This window comes from Neolamprologus multifasciatus, chromosome 16 (assembly GCF_963576455.1).
Source record: "Neolamprologus multifasciatus chromosome 16, fNeoMul1.2, whole genome shotgun sequence".
NCBI classification, from domain to species: domain Eukaryota; kingdom Metazoa; phylum Chordata; class Actinopteri; order Cichliformes; family Cichlidae; genus Neolamprologus; species Neolamprologus multifasciatus.
The window spans coordinates 16,181,991-16,199,495 of record NC_140454.1 but is presented as its reverse complement, the minus strand read 5'-3'; the positions used below and the strand labels follow the sequence as shown (position 1 = coordinate 16,199,495).

The window sequence follows — 17,505 nt, the reverse complement described above, 5'->3', positions numbered from 1 at the left end:
ACTTTAGTTGGGAGGGAATAATAAATATAATGTATTACTACCACATATTTGCAAACCAAGGTGTGATTTCTTGTCCTTATCCTTTTAAATAATTATGAAGAAAATATTTTTGAATATGCAATAACAAGAATATCCAGTGAGTTAACTTTACCTTTTAAAAATAAAAAACACTGATAGAACGTGCCAGTTTTTCAAAGAAGGAGAAGGCCACCTGCTATACTCTGGAAAATCAGCTGATAAATATTTTGGTGGACAGGCTGACTTTTCCAGCTGGGTTCAAGTCAGACCCAGCTGATCTTCTCTTGGTTGAATATATATATTTTATTAATTTCCCCCTTTTCACATTTGCTTTGAAAGTAGGTTAGCATTTACCCATTTGAATTTATTGTATTTTCCTTTTTTTGTTTCAGCTCCTTGGAGTGCAGCTTGCTTGATCAGAATATTTGAAAAGCTCATTAATCGGACAATGGACACATATATATTTGACATTTAAATATCTTTACCTTTTGGGTTTCTTTTTTCCTCATGTTTTAGTATGAAAGCACATTTGAAGGATTTAATTTCAGCAGTAGAAGGATTTTTTCATGACATATAATTTTAGATCCCTCACTTGTTTTTGCTGCTTTTATGCTCATCTACCAGAACCTCTTGCTCCGCTGGGGTCAGACTTTGTGGTCTCTCACTCCTCTAATCACAGAGTGTGCACAAATCATTTTCTTTTATCAGTAAACATCCACATTTAATAACCATGCGAGGCCAAAATCTTCTCGGATGACACAAGCTGCCTCCGTTCTTGGATGTTTCTTTTTTTCTTCCAAAGAAAAGATCAAAATGCCGCTTGTGATCCACATTCTGAAGTGGCTGTAAGTTTAGACAAATATGCCGTTTTTAGCTGCCAACAAAAAGACATTCATGAAGTTGGTCTTTTTTCAGATCACACCTTTGTTTATTTGTGTTTCAAAAATGTTTCATTTATTTATAAATCAGACAGCAAATTAAATTTTAAATATTTTGAACATTTATTAAAAGCAGGAGAAAAAAAGAATACATTAAAGATCGCAGTGTTTACTGGCAGTATTAATATTGTGTTCATTCTCGGAGCTGTGCTAGTCATAGTAGGAAGGATATTACTCATCTCCGCAAACACACTCATCAAAAGACAGCTCAAAGGATCGTTGGGCAAACGTTCCTGAAATTTCTCGATATTCACAAAGATGTTTTTGTTCTCAGCCATGTCATACAGTTGAAGCAGCTACTTTGCGATGATTCTGATTTTGACAGTTTGAAGTCTTCACGTGAAAAAAAAAAAAATCTTTTGATATTAAGTCTTTGTGAGAAGCCAAGCTGACTGGTTAAAATAAACAGAAGAAAAGGAAACAGATCAACATCAAATTAGGCCAAATCAGGAGAGGGGTCCTTCAGGTCGCTCCTCACAATCTCTCATCAATGCTTTCTGTAGACGAAGATGATGACACGGATGAGTTCTAAATAAGAGAAAACACAGACGTTATTAAGGACAATGAGCTTTTTTCCTGTATGTTTTTAGTTCAGGGATGATTGAGAAAAGGTGATGAGAGATATTTCATCAAGCAAATGAAAATACTATAACCAAGGCCAAAATTCTGCGGTTATAGTACGAGCAGATTTAATGTTTACTATGCTCCTGATCCTAGTTTGGTGTGTTAGCATGCAAACAGCAGCCACAGAGTACAGCTGACGATGATGGGAATGACGTTTTTTAAAGGCATTTGGTCATCATCAGTGTCAGATAAATGTTACAGTTCATTCTTTGTCTTGTCTTCCTTACAGCAGATGGCTGCCATTCCCCGAGCCTGGTTCTGCTAGATGTTTCTTCCTGTTAAAAGTTCTTTTTTCTTCACATCTTTGCCAAATGCTTGCTCATAGGGGTTTGTTTGATTGTTGGGCTTTTCTCTGCATTATTGTAGAGTCTTTACCTTACAGTGCCTCGAGGCAACTGTTGTTTAGTGCTATATAAATAAAACTGAATTTAATTCTGAGGAAAAGATGGATGTCTGAACAAGTTTCCTCTCATCCAGTCATCTAATTATTTACACCAAACCTTGTAAACCTCGCCGTGGCACTAAAAGGAAACCCAGGGGCTCCTCAGAGTCAGTATGATTTATTCTCTGGGGACTATGAATGTTTTCGAAACAATTAAAAACACTTCTCACCCTCTGTCTTTCTGGTTCAGTCGGGGTTGTAGGTCTTGCTTCCTTCTCTTCCTCCAGTCTCTCCCTCTTGCTGGCTTCTCGAGTTTTTGCACTGTGGACTTGAGCGTAAGATGTTTCCCCGAGGAGCTGGCGTGTGATAGGCACTCCTTGAGCTTTGAGCTCATCATAGACGCTCTTTTTAGCCACCAACATTTCCAGATAATTCCCACTGCCTTGGATAATCTTCACCACGTCATCATGATGGCTCTGCTCTACATTCACCCCGTTCACCTCAACCACAATGTCATCATCCTCCATGCCTACCTTGTCAGCTACTCCACCCTTCACCACCTGGAACACAGTGTGTCTTATCATTTATCAGTTGTGCTTAAAGTATCAATGGTCAAATTGTGGACATTATTTTTAAGCCTTACATTTTGAAGGTAATGGCCGCACACTCCCTGGATGCTATTTAGATGAAAGCCAAAGCCATCTGAGGTCTTCTCCAGTTTACACAGTTTAGGCCTGAGTTCCTCTTTCCTCTCTGCAGCAGGCATGCTTGATCTTGTAGGAATGGGTAAGTTAACAGCTTCTGTGTAACTGGGTGGTGAGTTGGAATCATTCATCTCCTCCAAGAAAAGCAGAGGAGAAACTTTCCCCTGTGAATGATACATCATGATATAATTTAGACCACCTACAGGGATTACTTAACAAACAAGATGTTAGCGCCCTGGCTCACCAGCTTATACACTTGGTCTGTGTCTTTGTCCACTACTAGGAGGCAACATTTGTTGCCACTCTGCTTGATCCTGTCTACCACCTCCTCATGGCGGAAGCTCTCCACATCTCTGCCATCCACAGCCACCAGCCTGTCCATTTCCTTCAGGCGCGCTTTTTCTGCTGAACTGCCTCTCTCTATGTCCCTGATGAAGTGTCCTGCATGGAGTCATGGAGCACATTATTAAAATGCAGCCTTCTTTGGACAGTATAATCTACAAAACATAGTCATTATAATCATGCCTGCTTCATTGGGCTCCTCTCTAAGGGTGAAGCCGTATCCATCAGATCCTTTGGTTATGTTGATGTTGCGTGGTTCTCGAGGGAGGTACTTTGTTGTGGCTAACCACGAGCCAATCTTTGCATGAGTCTTCTGATAGAACTTGTCTGTTTCCTCGTCGACCAGTAGGAAGATGACATGGCTGCCTGCCCGTTTAATTTTGTCCACTGCTCCTTCGTGTGTGATGTTTTCTACGTTTTCCCCGTTGATCTCCACCAGACGGTCATTGAGTCTGACCCCTGCCCTTTCAGCTGTGCCTCCTGGGGTCACTTCTGTCATGAAAAGTCCACGCTCACCTAGACATGATGATAAAAAAAAAGGATTTTTTTTTAAACATAATTGAACAGTTTTCTTGATAGTTCTCTACAGACTAAAAAGAAAAAAGTCATCCCTTTTAGTTGAACCAAATCCTAATTTTAATTTGTGATAGTATTTTTTTTGTATCTATTACTACTGAAATACCTTTCAAAGATGAGTGCACAGAAAACACTGCAACAAGTTAGATATAAAGTCCGGGTCTGAAAAGTGAAATCTTTGCAAAGGTCTTTAAATCTTCCTGCTGGAAGGTGACTCCCAAAGCAAATCACATAAAAGTCTATAATGAATGAGCATGGTTGTCTAACTATTTCTGTGACTGGAATATAACAGACTGTTGTCCGTACCAGGGTGAATCCTCTTGCCTGAGGACAGCAAGGATAGGCTCATGCACAGCCTGAACTGGATAAGTGGAATAAAATAGATAGCTGGACAGAAGTCTGTAATGATACTTAAGCTCCCTTCAACACTATCATGATTAGTTCTGGTTTTAGCCACTATTTTCAAGCCTTATTGACTACTATACATATGAGGCATTAGGAAATGCTCTATTAGCAAATAAATACGCTTTTAGCTGGAACTTATGAACCACTGTAAGTGTCATATAAATGGGCACTTCCAAAGTTAAGCCATTTGAGTATAGCAAATCTAAACTTCCACTGTCCAGCGTCAAATGGCTTTTATTACTATAAATTGTCCTCCTATGGCCTTTTTTATTCTAACACTTACTCAGAATTGGGAGTCCCTGCATCCTCTCCTTACCTTCAACTGAGCGAATAGAAAACCCAAAGCTTGAGCTGGACTTAACCAAGTAGCAGAGTTTGGGTTTTGGACTATGTTTTTCCACTCCATTGGCAACTGGCTTGCTTCCAGGGTTGGAAAGGTTTACTCCCTGGGCTTTTGCTTGCTTGTAGGAGGATTCATCGAGAATGTGAAATGTGACAGATGTTCCACTGTTTTTCACCAGGTCCACCACCTGTCCAGGAAAAAAAGAAGAAGATCTAAGAAAAGATGCTTGCCACAGCAGAACTGGTCTAAGAGTTGTTATTGATTTGATTAATGCACTGCAGTATTTCTACATCCTGCTCACTTCAGAATGTGAACATTCATCGACAAATGTTCCATTGACCCGGAGGATGCGGTCTCCGTCTTTCATGCCAGCCAGCTCAGCTGGACCTCCCATTTCCAAGCAGCGGATCAGGTGACCCTCCTCGCCATTCTCCACCCTCAGATAGAAGCCAAATGTCTGTTTTGGTTTCTTGGATAGGGTAAACACCCGTGGCTTGTACCCAGCCATGTCCTAACAAAAAAGGTGAAAAGCACACACATGACAATCACAGTGGTAAAGTCATAACATTAAATACACCTGTCACTACTAATGCTTGACTTACAGGCATATCTTTTTTTTTAAAACACCTCCCGCCACCCTCCCTATTGTTACTGCCTCTGGTCTTTTAAATATATAAATAGAGTAGAAACTATTACTGGACCTTAAGGACCAGTAGGAGAGTTGCTTCAGATCAATAATCTTACAGTTAACCTTTCATGCTGGGTTTGCAACAGAAGTTAATGGTTAATAGCAAACATAGCTGACAGTGGTGATGACTCTCCATAAAAAAGCAGCTTGGACTTTGAATGAACAATAAGAACATCTGGTGCAATTCTTGCTGGATTGTTATTCCCATACAGGAAGGTCTGTGTGTGCACATGTACTGGCTTATTTATTCAGCCATTTCATGTATCTTAATAAACAAAAAATAGCAAAAAAAAAAACAACAACTTTATTTAAGCAGGCATGTTAGAATTTTTTTTTTTGTTTGTATTCCTTATACCTTTACATTTTGTTTTTACCTGTTCTAGATTTAAGTGTATAGAATTTATGTTTGCACTGAATGCAATCTTAAAGCGTCATCTTAAAGATCACATTGTTTATAGATCCGGTATCTAATTAATAAGAGCCCTGAGATTACAAATTTATGTCTATAATCTCAATAATTTCTTGTGTCAGTTTACTATAACACAAGCAACACATCTCACCCTCAAGAAACACTCATCCTCAAGACAAGACAACATTTTCCATTATTCTTAAAATAAATTTATAAGATAGCATAGATCTAGTTTTGAATGTGACATTGAAAAATTTTAACTAACTACACGATCTCTGAAAAATTACATACAGCGTAGTTGAGTGTTTATAATATACTCACCAGCCTGTCTCTCCTGGCGTCTGAATCTCAAAGGAGAGCTCACCTGTTACTGTTTAGCTGTTATCTATGTATCTTTAACCTGTCTACCTCCTCCTTCCCACCCCTTTTCCTTCCCCCTTCAGGGACTTTGACAGGCCAAAGGTTAGCCTAAAGGCTGAGTTATTTAACAGTTTCTAGGCTCACAAATATCTGCAGAGGCATTACAAGGTGGGCAGTCAGCTGTTTAGTGGTCAAAGGTACAAAATGCAGGTGGCAAAAAAAACTATGTACAATCATTGCAGCACACACAGTTATTACAGCATTGTGAAATTTGAGTTATAATCACTAACACAGTATTGTGAAATGACTACAAAAATGCTTAATTTAATTGCATAATTTAATTTTTACTTGAAAGAAAAAAAATAATGGGTACTTATTAAAACAAAGAATTACCTAAATTGTGTTATTCTAGCAAAAAGGTCAATAAATTTGCCTGAAATAGTACTTTAAAAGCCATTTCATGTAATGTAAATATAATCACTAGAGATGAGGATCAAGAGCTGGCTCTTTTGAAGAACATGTTCCCAGTTGTTCAGTTACTTTGAGTTTTGAGTTTGCCCGCCTATCGAGCCCACTTATCGGTTTCATTTGCACTTGTGCTAATAAGCTAATTTCAGTTTGTGTCCTGGAGGAGGAAATTTATTTTTACACTTTCTACAGTGTGGATATGAACATTTTGCTTATAGTTTGGACAAAAGGAGGAGAGCCCTGTGTGGGACTGCAGCCTACAGGATTATTTTGTTAAATAGTATTTATGAAACAAGGCGTTTCAGGTCATTTTAATGAGTAACATGAAAGTTACTTAATAGTGTAACAAATTACTTTCCCCTGTGAGTAATTAAGTAGCGTACTGCATTACTTTTAATTATTGTGTTCTGTGTAATTTGTGCAATACATTACTTTTTATGAGTAATGCTCCTAGAACTGATCACAACAAATAGGGGAAATACCTACAACAGGCACAAACACTTGTATGCAATTAATTTGCATAAATGTAATGTCTTTGATATGGTGCTTAGGGATGGCAGTGACTCTCAAAGTGGAGCCAATGAGAAGCCAATGAGAATCAATAAAGGAACTGATAAGGGACAGAATCTATAAATATGGACAATGAAATCGGAATTGCTAAGTTCTTATCAATACACGTCCCTGATAATTACCCATGTGGGTAAATCAAAGCTGCAGTGTTTGCATTATGGCACATTCAATCCAGTCTCATTCAACAAATGTGTCATAAACTCCACCCTCAAGGTCATAATGTTCAAATCCAATTCTAATGGTTTTATTGTGATGATATGGTGTCTCTTGAGACGTGCAGTGCTACACAAATGTCTTGAGCAACACTTCCTTTTTTTCTAGGAAAATGTAGACTATATTTAGTAATTTAATGAAATAAAAAAGAAAATACAGTATATAATGCTAAACAGACAGGGTTTTTCTATCTAGGTATGCTTATACTGCAATGTTAGTGTGTTTGGGATCATTGTCATACTGAAAAATGTGGCTTTTGTTATGCAAATGGTATTGCATGGTGAATCAAAATCTGAGCGTTTTTCTGTGTTCATAATTCCATCAATTTTGACAACATCCCCAACACTATGGGCCTCCAATGTGTTTTACAGATGGCTGCAGTCACTCGCCTTTGTTCCTTTTTCCTGACCTCTTCTGTAAATACCGATGGTGATTGAAAAATCAAGAATTTAAAATTTGGAGTCATCACTCCATTAAACCTTATTCCACCTGTTTTTAGTTCAATTCCTATGTAATTTGGCGTACCTCAGCTTTTTCCTCAATAATTCCTTCTTGACAGCCACTGAGATAATTTATGTTGAGGCTTCATTGAACAGTATGTGGATCAACTGAAGGTCCAGAGTCATGTCTCAAGTCCTTTGTTAGGTCTTTGCTTTGATGGTTTTCTGTTTCATAGCCACATGACTTTCAAATATTGTTATCTGCTGCAGATAGTTTTTTAGCCCAGTGTCCAGTTTCCTCAATTTTTGTAAGGACACACTGCACACCATGCTGAAATATACCAAGTTTTTAGGTAATAGCTCTATGGGAATTACCTTGTTCGTGCAAAAATAGTATTTTATGCCTATCAAACAGCTTTTTTTTTTTCATAGATTCAACGAAAGAAATGGAAAGCAGCCTTTGTCCAAAGAAAAACTTGGACAACTGTTGTTCAAGCCACTATAAAATCTTTTAATACATCCGGCCCACTGGAAGCAAAATATTAAGAAATTGTGGGCCAGTAATGGAGAGACAGACCAACACCGGACTAGCTATCCATTCTATCAATGGTACAGTTGGTCTAACTTAGATACTTGTATAAAATAATGTGTCCAGGAAGTTTGCTTCCACTAGCATTCATTGATTACTTAAAAGTCTAAGACCCAGAGGTTAATTGGTCTTGTTTTCCAAGAAACAGCTTCACAAATTCCACCTTAGTGTCACCACTGGTTAAAAATTCCCCTCTGTACCGCTTTCCCACGTCAATACTTAAAATGATAAGGATAAAATGTTGACTTGGCTAGTCTTCTAACAGGTGGATTAAAGGGGGTCATTTATTTTTTTAGTAAAGATCTTTTTGGTGTAAAAAAATTCAAGATAGGGTTGGTCGCAGTTTTAATGTTTGTTGTTAACCTGGTCGTAACTCTGGATGTAAAAAGCAGATATACGATGGCACAAAGGTGACAAACAAGGCAAAATCTGCAAAAGAAAAGTTTTATTCATTACCGAACTGGTGTCTGCAGCAAGATTTTGTTGTAAATATCTTTTTAAATGTTTTATTGTATGCTACTCAGAATTTGGTTCTGGTAGTGTCCTCTCTTTCTCAAGGCCTCTGGGGAGGCCACAAAGTAGATTTTAATTCCTCTCCGTGTCTTTGAACAGAAATTATTTCAGCACTGAGTAGACGGTCAAAATAAATATGAGTGCTGTGGACTGCCAATGATGAGACTGCGCAATATAACAAAGGAACTTTTATAGCCGCGCTTTATGCAAATGATGTCCTGACATGTTCAGATTTTTAGAGATACTTAACAATGTATTATTTTATTTGAAATAATGAGAGTTACCTTGTGTATGTCATGCTGAAAGGAAATAATTACTTTAGAGTCCCAAAATTACATTAATTTGTATGCACAGAACCAAACTGCCTCTGGCAAGTTCATCTTCTAAAACAATCTCTAGATATATTTATTTAATTTGCATAAATGCTGAAAGATACGGTGGCCCTGAAGTGCAAATCACACCAACAAATTGCTAAACACAACAACAAAATTGAGAGGCCCTGAAGTGCAAATCACACCAACAAATTGCTAAACACAACAACAAAATTGAGAAACACAAAAACAAATGGAGAATCACAAAACAAAATTGAGAAGCACAAAAACAAAATTGAAAAGCACAAAAACAAAATTGAGAAGCACAAAAACAATACTGAGAATCACAAAATCAAATTAAGAAGCACAAAAACAAAATTGAGAAGCACAAAAACAAAACTGAGAATCACAAAATCAAATTAAGAAGCACAAAAACAAAATTAAGAAGCACAAAAACAAAACTGAGAATCACAAAATCAAATTAAGAAGCACAAAAACAAAAGAAGAATCACAAAAACAAATTGAGAAGCACAATTACATTAAGAAAACCGGAAAGGGTAGGTACCAGTCGGCAACAGGAGACATCACTGATTGGACGTCCGCGCTGTTCATCTTTGGAACCGGAAGTTACTCTGCCTGTAGCGCATTTTTTTCAAACATGAACATTAGCGGTGACCCAAACATAGCTGTCGCTATTCGAGAATATTTTGATTCAGGACATACATACGAGGTGATACTGGATATGCTCAAGTGTAATCGTGACATTTCAATTAGTATGCGTACACTGAAAACGCATTTAAAAGAATCTGGACTGTACAGACGAGGCAACTATTCTCCACTTCCTGAGGTGAGGCGTGCCATTTTGTCCGAGCTTCGAGGACCAGGACAATTGTTTGGATATCGGACCATGTGGCAAGTTCTCAAACAAAAACACAAGCTGCGTGTCAAGCGTGATGTAGTTATTACGAAAGAAATCCTGAGTCACACTTGGATGGTGATATTAAAACTTGCACACATGTATGAGATCCAAATATCTCGCCAGGTAATATCCATAAAGGTGTGTATCCCTTAAAAAAAGAAAATACAAGGTCTCATTTCCAGCTTACATCTTTACTATAACATAACCTATGTATCCGACATCTAACAAGCACATCTGGTTGAAAACTCTTTTCGTCAATGCTTTGTACTGGCATCAGTCTCCCTCCCCCCAATATAATTTTCTTCCTCTTTTTGGCACACTGCTACCTTTAATAGCGCATTACCACCAACAACAGTAATGTATATTGACTGATGTGCAGACCTGCTGGTGGAAAGATGTATGGATATCCATTACCATCCTTCACAGTCCACAGAAATGTGAATCACATCACTCCACGCTTTTACTGTATGGATATAATTGTTGGTGCAATGCTAGAGCACTTACCTTTAACAATAAACTGAATTATGTGTATTCAATACCTTCCACCTCTTGTACAGTAAACAGTAACAAAGTAGACACTGCTGCTGTTTTGTTTTCATCTATTGTTGAAAGCTCATTTTACTGGGAATAAACTATTCCAAGGATTCCCCTCATGGCACTAACATTGTTTTAGCTGGTTTGGTCCTAACATCACTCGGGATCAATGTCTCACTGCACCCGTGAGAAGCAAATGAAGGATCATATTAGTGTCATATTAGTGAGGTTTGCATTACTGATCTAATGCTTCTCGTTTGTATGTCTACAATATTTGTGATTTAAGCAAGTTATTTTGAAGAAGCCTCGGTTACACGAGGTCATTGTCCCTGGGGGTTCCTGGAACCAATTTTGAAAGCTTTAGTAAATACTGTACTATACTGACCCTATACTGATGTAACAAGTATGACGAGGTCTGTTTGTGACAACCTCGTGCGACCGACAACAGGAAATGGCAGAATTCGTGGTGGAGACTTCAATCTTTCTGCTTGTGCACCTGAACACTCAGATACCCAGTAGGGGTGTACGTACCTCCTGACCAGGCACTTATTACTGCTGATGGGTTGGCACCGATTATAACTCTCTCTCTCTCACACACACACACACACACACACTACCAGTTTGGAGCCATATTTGAACAATCAATCGCAAGGGTTTAGGAGCCACAACCTGAGGGGAGATGAGTGGAAAGAGACTGAAATCCGTTTTGGCTTAGTGCTGATGCGTTCATAATCCATTACCTCTTGTCATCACCTTGAATTTGCCAGAAAAAAACAAACAAAAAACACACAAACTTTGTCTTTTTGTGATGATTGGATTTTCCAAAGAAGCTGTTATTATTGAATATGGAACATAATGTCATATATTTAAAATATAGCTATACAAGAATATACAAAATATGCATTTATTATTTAAACAAAAGTCCTAGACATCAGCCTCAAAGTGCCACCCAAGAAGTGGTTTCCTCCAACCTGTCCTAATCAGCAGGGACGCGTCGGTAATCAACATGTCATGCCAGTATGCGATTACGATGCCCAACAGGGAGCACTATTCTCTGTCTTCATTCTGATTGGCATCCTCACATGGCTTGATTATCTGGGCTAAGTGGCTGTGCACATGACCTGCCCGAGCCAGCTAATTAGACCAGGAGAAAGATTAGAGATGGGATGCTTGTAATAATATCCCCCTCCATTTTTTCTGGAAATCATTTGAGTGTTCAGGGGGCAAACAGTGGCTTCCCAGTAATAACACAGTAATAACACCCTTCAGAGAACAGTGACATTTTAACCTAACAAATGTGCAAGTGGCACTGAAAACACAGTGTCTGTTACCTTTTAGGGAAAAAAAGTAGACATGTAATGTGTCCAGACTCAAGGCAGATACTACTGTATATCCATATTTCATCCTTAGTTCAGGAAAATATGATGATGAAACCGAAGAACTTGACTTAAAAATAGCATCTATGATGTATGAGACCCCAATAAAATGACAAGAAAGAGTTCCCATAATCAGAGCTTTAATCCAGACTATCAAGGATTTGCCAGCACCAAAAACATTCTGTCATTTAACAATATTGTTATTTAAAGACATCAAATCATATTGACACACTGCCTGAGGGCATAGACACATGCACTTTAGATTTTTTATTTTTTTTTAGCAAAGATATGAATCTGCATACAAAAGAATAAAAGAAGACAGACAAAAAGAGACCAAAGTAGAATCAAAAGATGGTAAAAAATAAAAATGAAAACCACGCACTCTCCCACTCTCCAGTTTGTTCTTTTCAGAAATGATGAAGAGCACTCGATATACGATGTTACTGCAGAAGTACAGCTAGGTATACAGTAGTAATGGGCACAAGCATTTTCAAGCCATGGGAGCAACAAGTACCTCATCAAAAAAAGAGGGCAAGACCACCATGTGACAGTAAATTCATGAGCCCAAAGTTCAGTTTTAGGTGTGACATTAGGTCGGTCTGCCAAAACCATTCTCCTGGAGCGTTAGGCAGCTTCCAGTGTGGGTAGGATGAGTGTACAGGCAATAAAAGAGGTAAAGGCCAAGGCATTTAAGGCATTTAGTTTTTCCAGAATCCTCTAAGGGCGGCAGGGTGTTATGGTGGTCAGCACTGTTGCCTCACAGCAAGAAGATCGTGGGTTCCAGGCCAATGCCTTTCTGTGTGGAGACTGTATGTTCTTCTTGTGTCTGCATGAGTCCTTCCCAGGTAATCTAGTTTCCTCCCACATGTTCATTCTTTCATAAAAGTGGTTATTTGTTACATAACATCTCAACACATGGAAAAATAACCAGTCACAAGTGCCATTCAGTTTTACTTTCAGAGGATTGAACTCAGCCAGAGAAAGAATCTAAGTGATGGCGATTTATGGTGGCAAAAAACTTCCAAAAGAAATGCACATTCATAACAAAAAGGAGTTCTTAAGAGAGCACAGGAAGCATCAACAGACAGTGAAACAAATATGGGTGAAATAACACAAGCAGGAACCAGAACACGATCACCCAATACTGAAACAAGAAACCAACAGTGACAGAGATGGTGGGAAAATGGTTAAAAAGAAATAGTGGCACAGCAAATTCAACAGAATAACCAGGATCAGGACCAAACAAAAGCCTTTGCTGAGATTTCAACTGTACTATCAGTTCTGCCAGAATAACCAGTGTGGGTGTTTTGTCACTTCTTTCCACAAATGACTGTTAACAGAATAGATCTCGAGTGTTTCTCAAATGTTCAAGTCAGACGAATAAAACTGCTTCTGCTGGGGGAAGGCTTGAAGCTGAAATGGTTAAAAGAAACTGCTGGTAGCAAATAAATCAAGTCACACACAGAGAGAGTTCTACATCAACTATAAATGCTGATGAGGAGCAATTAAGTGAGTAATCAAATGAGTGCAGATGAAAATATTACAACACATACAGCCAGAGGGCAGGCGGCATGGCAAAAAATGCAAAATAAGTATGCAGAAAACCTATTAGGCATTTCTTAATAACATAAGATCTAATTAGTCAGTTCAAGTGAAGGGGTTAAAGACGTAATGATGATGATTTTGATAATCATGCACCAGATATTATAGGGAGGAAGTCTATCACACAAGCGTTTAGAAACTGCACTGATATATTCTGCAGCTCAAACCTTTGTTAGTCAAGAGAGATTTGCAACAAGATGACCGAAAATCCGCTAAGACGTGCCACATGGGGGCGGTGGCGTGCATGTAAAAACCACAAAACCGCCTACAGTCCGTCAACACTTAAATAAGGTGAAAACGTCCTCGCTCTTAATTGAATTACCAGCAAGCACCTTCACACTATGGAACAAATAGCCAAATATAAGTGGAAGTGACGGCAGTAAAGTAATAATAATCAAAAACCTGAACACAATGAATCATGTTTTTCTTTCTTCTCTTCTCTGTAATCACCCAGGTCTCATTCATTTGAGTCTCACCTGCTGCTTCCATATTAAATCCTTGACTATTTTCCAAAGTTCAAGAGGTCTTAAACGTTTTAGGACCGCCACTATTTAAATATTGAAAGAGAAGTGAGTGATTTTCCCCTAACACAATGTTTCAGTACTCATTGCTTCAGGCTCATGGTGCTGCAAAAAATGATGAATGGTTTTCATTTTATGGCTCACCCCGACTTTTTTTTTTAATCGAGACAAACAATGCTGCCTCTTGAGAAGCTGTGAAGCTATTATAAATATGTTCGTGTATGAGTTACACACATAAAAAACGAATCAGGCTTTTCTTATTCCCACTGCTCACACACAGACGCACACAAACCACACGCCCTTTATGACAGCAGTCCGCGACTCTGGCAGTTCATTTAGCAAAAGCGCAGCAGCGCACCGCGCTCACCTCTCCTAGTGCGCACCAGCCCTCGATTAACGCGCGACGCTCACTGAGACACATCTACAGTAACCGAGAAGGAGTAAAAAATAAATAAAAGAAAGGACATTAATCTAGTTTTTTTGTTTTTACGTTTTTATTTTCTTTTGCAAATTGGGAAAAAGACAACTTATACCTCATTCAGTCAGTGTGATGGACAATGGATGCAGAGTAGTGTTATCTGACACTTTAAAGGCTCGAATTCCTTTGAATTTTTTCCTAATATTATACGGCATCAACTTACGCTGCGAACATTAAATCAGAATCATGGCTGACTACGTGAGAAATGAGACATCCATCAACCCCGAGTGCGTCGTAGCGCAGGTCGACGCGCTGAAGAACGGAGCGGGTAACGGGAGCTTGGAGGCAACAAACATCGCCTGCGGCAACGCGTCCACACTCCTCATACCTCAGCGTGCGAGGCAGAGAGGTGAGCGCGCACACACATAGCTCATCTTTTAATGAAATGTGCCACCATAATGTCTCTTTGTTTAATTTTAACGCGCTATTATCTGTACTGAAGCATTGCATACGTCCGCAGACTGTATGCAATGTCCAACTTAAGTTTAATTTGTAGTATTGACTTCATTGGGATGTGATGGGACTGATGAGCTCTGATTTCAGAGAAACTAAAACGGATTGTTTTTGTTTTTCAAGTCCTTAAAACTACAACAAATACAATAAGAATCTGTGCTTTTAACAACTTAAGGTAAAAGCATTCTGTGCTTAACATTTTACCTGGAGGTGACAAACTCACTTTCTGTCTGATACCATTTCAGTCTTTAGGACTGAGTTTATTGGAAGTATATGGAGGTGCGTTAATACTTTTTTTTACAGTAAGGCTGTTTTTTTAGGTTCTATTTATTTTAAGCAAAAAAGTGTACAGGGCAGCAGTGAATTACAGATCAAAGAGGATGCACACAGACAGAGAGGCACATCTAACCCTGGCCACACAGGGGATTTATTCATAAAAAAAAGTCACATCAGGGCTGTTCCTCACGGTCATCCCAGTCCTAAAGCATTTTAATGCACTTTATCCAAATTGTGATGAGAACAGAGCACCTGTTATGCATAGAGTTCCCCCACCCCCCATGTAAATCTATAAATTTTGGAGGAGAAAAAAAAGGACATTTGAGTGCATCATCACACTTGCAATTTCCTGTGTCCTGTTTCCAGCTGCTACATTACATTGTGGGGTCTCGCTTTAAGGCTTCGTAGGTATTGTTGTCACTGAGGAGAGTAGTGATCTTTGTGTGGTGATCCGTAAGGACCACGGTGCACCTTCTCTTATCAGCTGGTAATATAGTGATGTTGTGGTCTTTGCTCAGGGAAGCGACTGCCTTCTTTTCTTGTAATGTGAGGTTAGATGGAGGGACTTTGGAACTGGAGAGGGTGGCTGAGACTTTCATCCTGATTTGCTCTGCTTCTGTCTGTTATAATTTGTTAATCACTCCCACTGACATCCTGGGCCTTCTGACTTCAGGAAATCACATGATAGGGTGGGGCCAGGTTTCACAATGAGCTCACCCGACACCCTGGCTGATTGGGACCCACACCCGCTTTTACACCTTGGCTCATGTGATTAGGTAGAGGATCATCAGGGGGTCCTTTGTCCCTCTTTGGGGGGAAACTCCCACTGGGTTTAAATCTGGGACTCTCCACCATTTGACCTTAGAACTGAAGAAGCTTCTCGGATGAGAGGTGAAACGTCTTCAAGCAACTCAAAGAAGTCCAGACGCTTTTCTTTCCAAACTCCTTAGACTACGATGACCTGGATGACTGAGAATCTTCACAGACATCATCAATCAATCTTCACTCCTCAGAATTTGTCAGTGTTTCTGTGTTTGGATGAGGTGGTTTTGCCACATGTGCCTACGCTTGTGTGTATTTGTGTGTGTGTTTGTGAGCAGCATAGTGTCAGCATACTTTTATATAAATGACAGATACCTGTACCCCTTTTATAAGACTTTAAACTGTAGTGCATTGTAGGCGATGATGATTGATTTGCCTCTCCCTCAATCATTCCCATCATTACACGCGATCTTTTACACCTCCCAGTGGTAAGTAATTTCAAACTGAGGCTGAATTCGAACTCTGCAAATTACAAGCCCACTGAGGGCACATCTAACAAGTACAGATCAATGTAAGGTGGCTTGTGTCTCCCGAGCCTGGCAGCAGATGTGTTTGATATATTATATGCAGCAAACTAAGATATTTTCTTTCCCCCACAACATGTCAATCACTCCTTCAAATCAGGCCGTTCTTTCTCTCTGGTTAATATTCTCACTGTATCTCCTAACTGCACTTCATACTGATCTCAGATGAACATAAATAGATCAAATTAAAGTGTCGGACCCAGTGCAGCTGCTGTCACCCTCATTTCTCACTCCGTCACTCCCAAATTGATTGCTTCTCCACCTCTGTCAATCATTCTTCTCATCTCCTCTTTCTGCCCTTCTGTGTTTATCAGGCAGATTGAGTTGCATCACTGTCAGACTTTGAAAGAGTTACGTATGTTTTATGCAGATTGGTGACCTCAAGGAGCGTGCCGTGGACCACATGTAGTCTGCAGGGATTTAGTAAATTTATCCTTCCTCAATGGATGACATTTATTTTGATCAGTGAGATATCTCCAGTCCAGGCTCCTCCTGTTTGCTAAAGAGTGTTTTTTGTATAAATCATTTGATATGTGTATAAGAGGAGAGGGTACACTAAAAGCCAAGCTATGATACTGCATGATTTACAGTAGGTTGTGAATGAAATTTGCCATAAAAATGGAAAACACAAAGGGAAAGTGCTGTAAGTATTAAATGGGAGAATTTAATGCACATTTTCTGAAGACAGAAATATGACACAAAATTGTTGGAATAACCTGGTAACAAAAAAAGGGTTGCTCTGCAAAATATCTGTGTACATCCGCTGCTTTGTGAGCATTTCACCATGGATACTGGCATTCACCCCTGAGCGAGGCACAAAGTGGGAGCGAGCGCATGTCAAAGTAAGGCCAAACCTCTGCAAGCTCCAGGTGGAAACATGTTGCTCGACTGCAGACACCTTTCAAAATGGTTTCACACTTAACACAGTCCAGGTGTTGTTTCAGGTTTGAAAAAGAAAAATAACAAAAAGTGAGAAAAAAAAGGTAAAAAAAAAGAAAAAAAGAAAAGACATCTACGTATTCTCTAAGGGCTTCACGGCACATGGATTTACATCATCGCTGTAGACTTCAGTTACTGTGGCTTCAGGAAGCTTGTCACACGTTGCTT

At 39.1% G+C, this 17,505-nt stretch overlaps 2 protein-coding genes across 3 annotated transcripts in view; one reads left to right on the top strand and one right to left on the bottom strand.

The window, feature by feature from the left end:
* Positions 1–961: 961 nt before the first annotated feature.
* pdzk1 (PDZ domain containing 1) lies at positions 962–6,055 on the bottom strand. Of its 2 annotated transcripts, XM_085135642.1 has the most exons (8): positions 5,751–6,055; positions 4,634–4,843; positions 4,306–4,519; positions 3,192–3,524; positions 2,911–3,107; positions 2,606–2,830; positions 2,193–2,522; positions 962–1,484 (listed from the first exon to the last, which is right to left on the bottom strand). In XM_085135642.1, exons 2-8 carry the CDS (start codon positions 4,838–4,840, stop codon positions 1,431–1,433), a joined length of 1,560 nt encoding a protein of 519 aa, XP_084991768.1. In that variant the 5' UTR covers positions 4,841–4,843; positions 5,751–6,055; the 3' UTR covers positions 962–1,430. The 2 variants fall into 2 exon arrangements, with proteins under 2 accessions (XP_084991768.1, XP_084991769.1); XM_085135643.1 differs by lacking the exon at positions 5,751–6,055 and having other exon boundaries at positions 4,634–4,968.
* Positions 6,056–14,143: 8,088 nt separating this feature from the next.
* Positions 14,144–17,505, top strand: part of cckbrb (cholecystokinin B receptor b) — a 40,057-nt gene continuing 36,695 nt past the window's right edge. Inside the window, exon 1 of the mRNA XM_085135646.1 lies at positions 14,144–14,672. Coding sequence (XP_084991772.1) covers positions 14,510–14,672 — 163 coding nt within the window. The 5' untranslated portion in view covers positions 14,144–14,509. The remainder of the gene's footprint in view (positions 14,673–17,505) is intronic.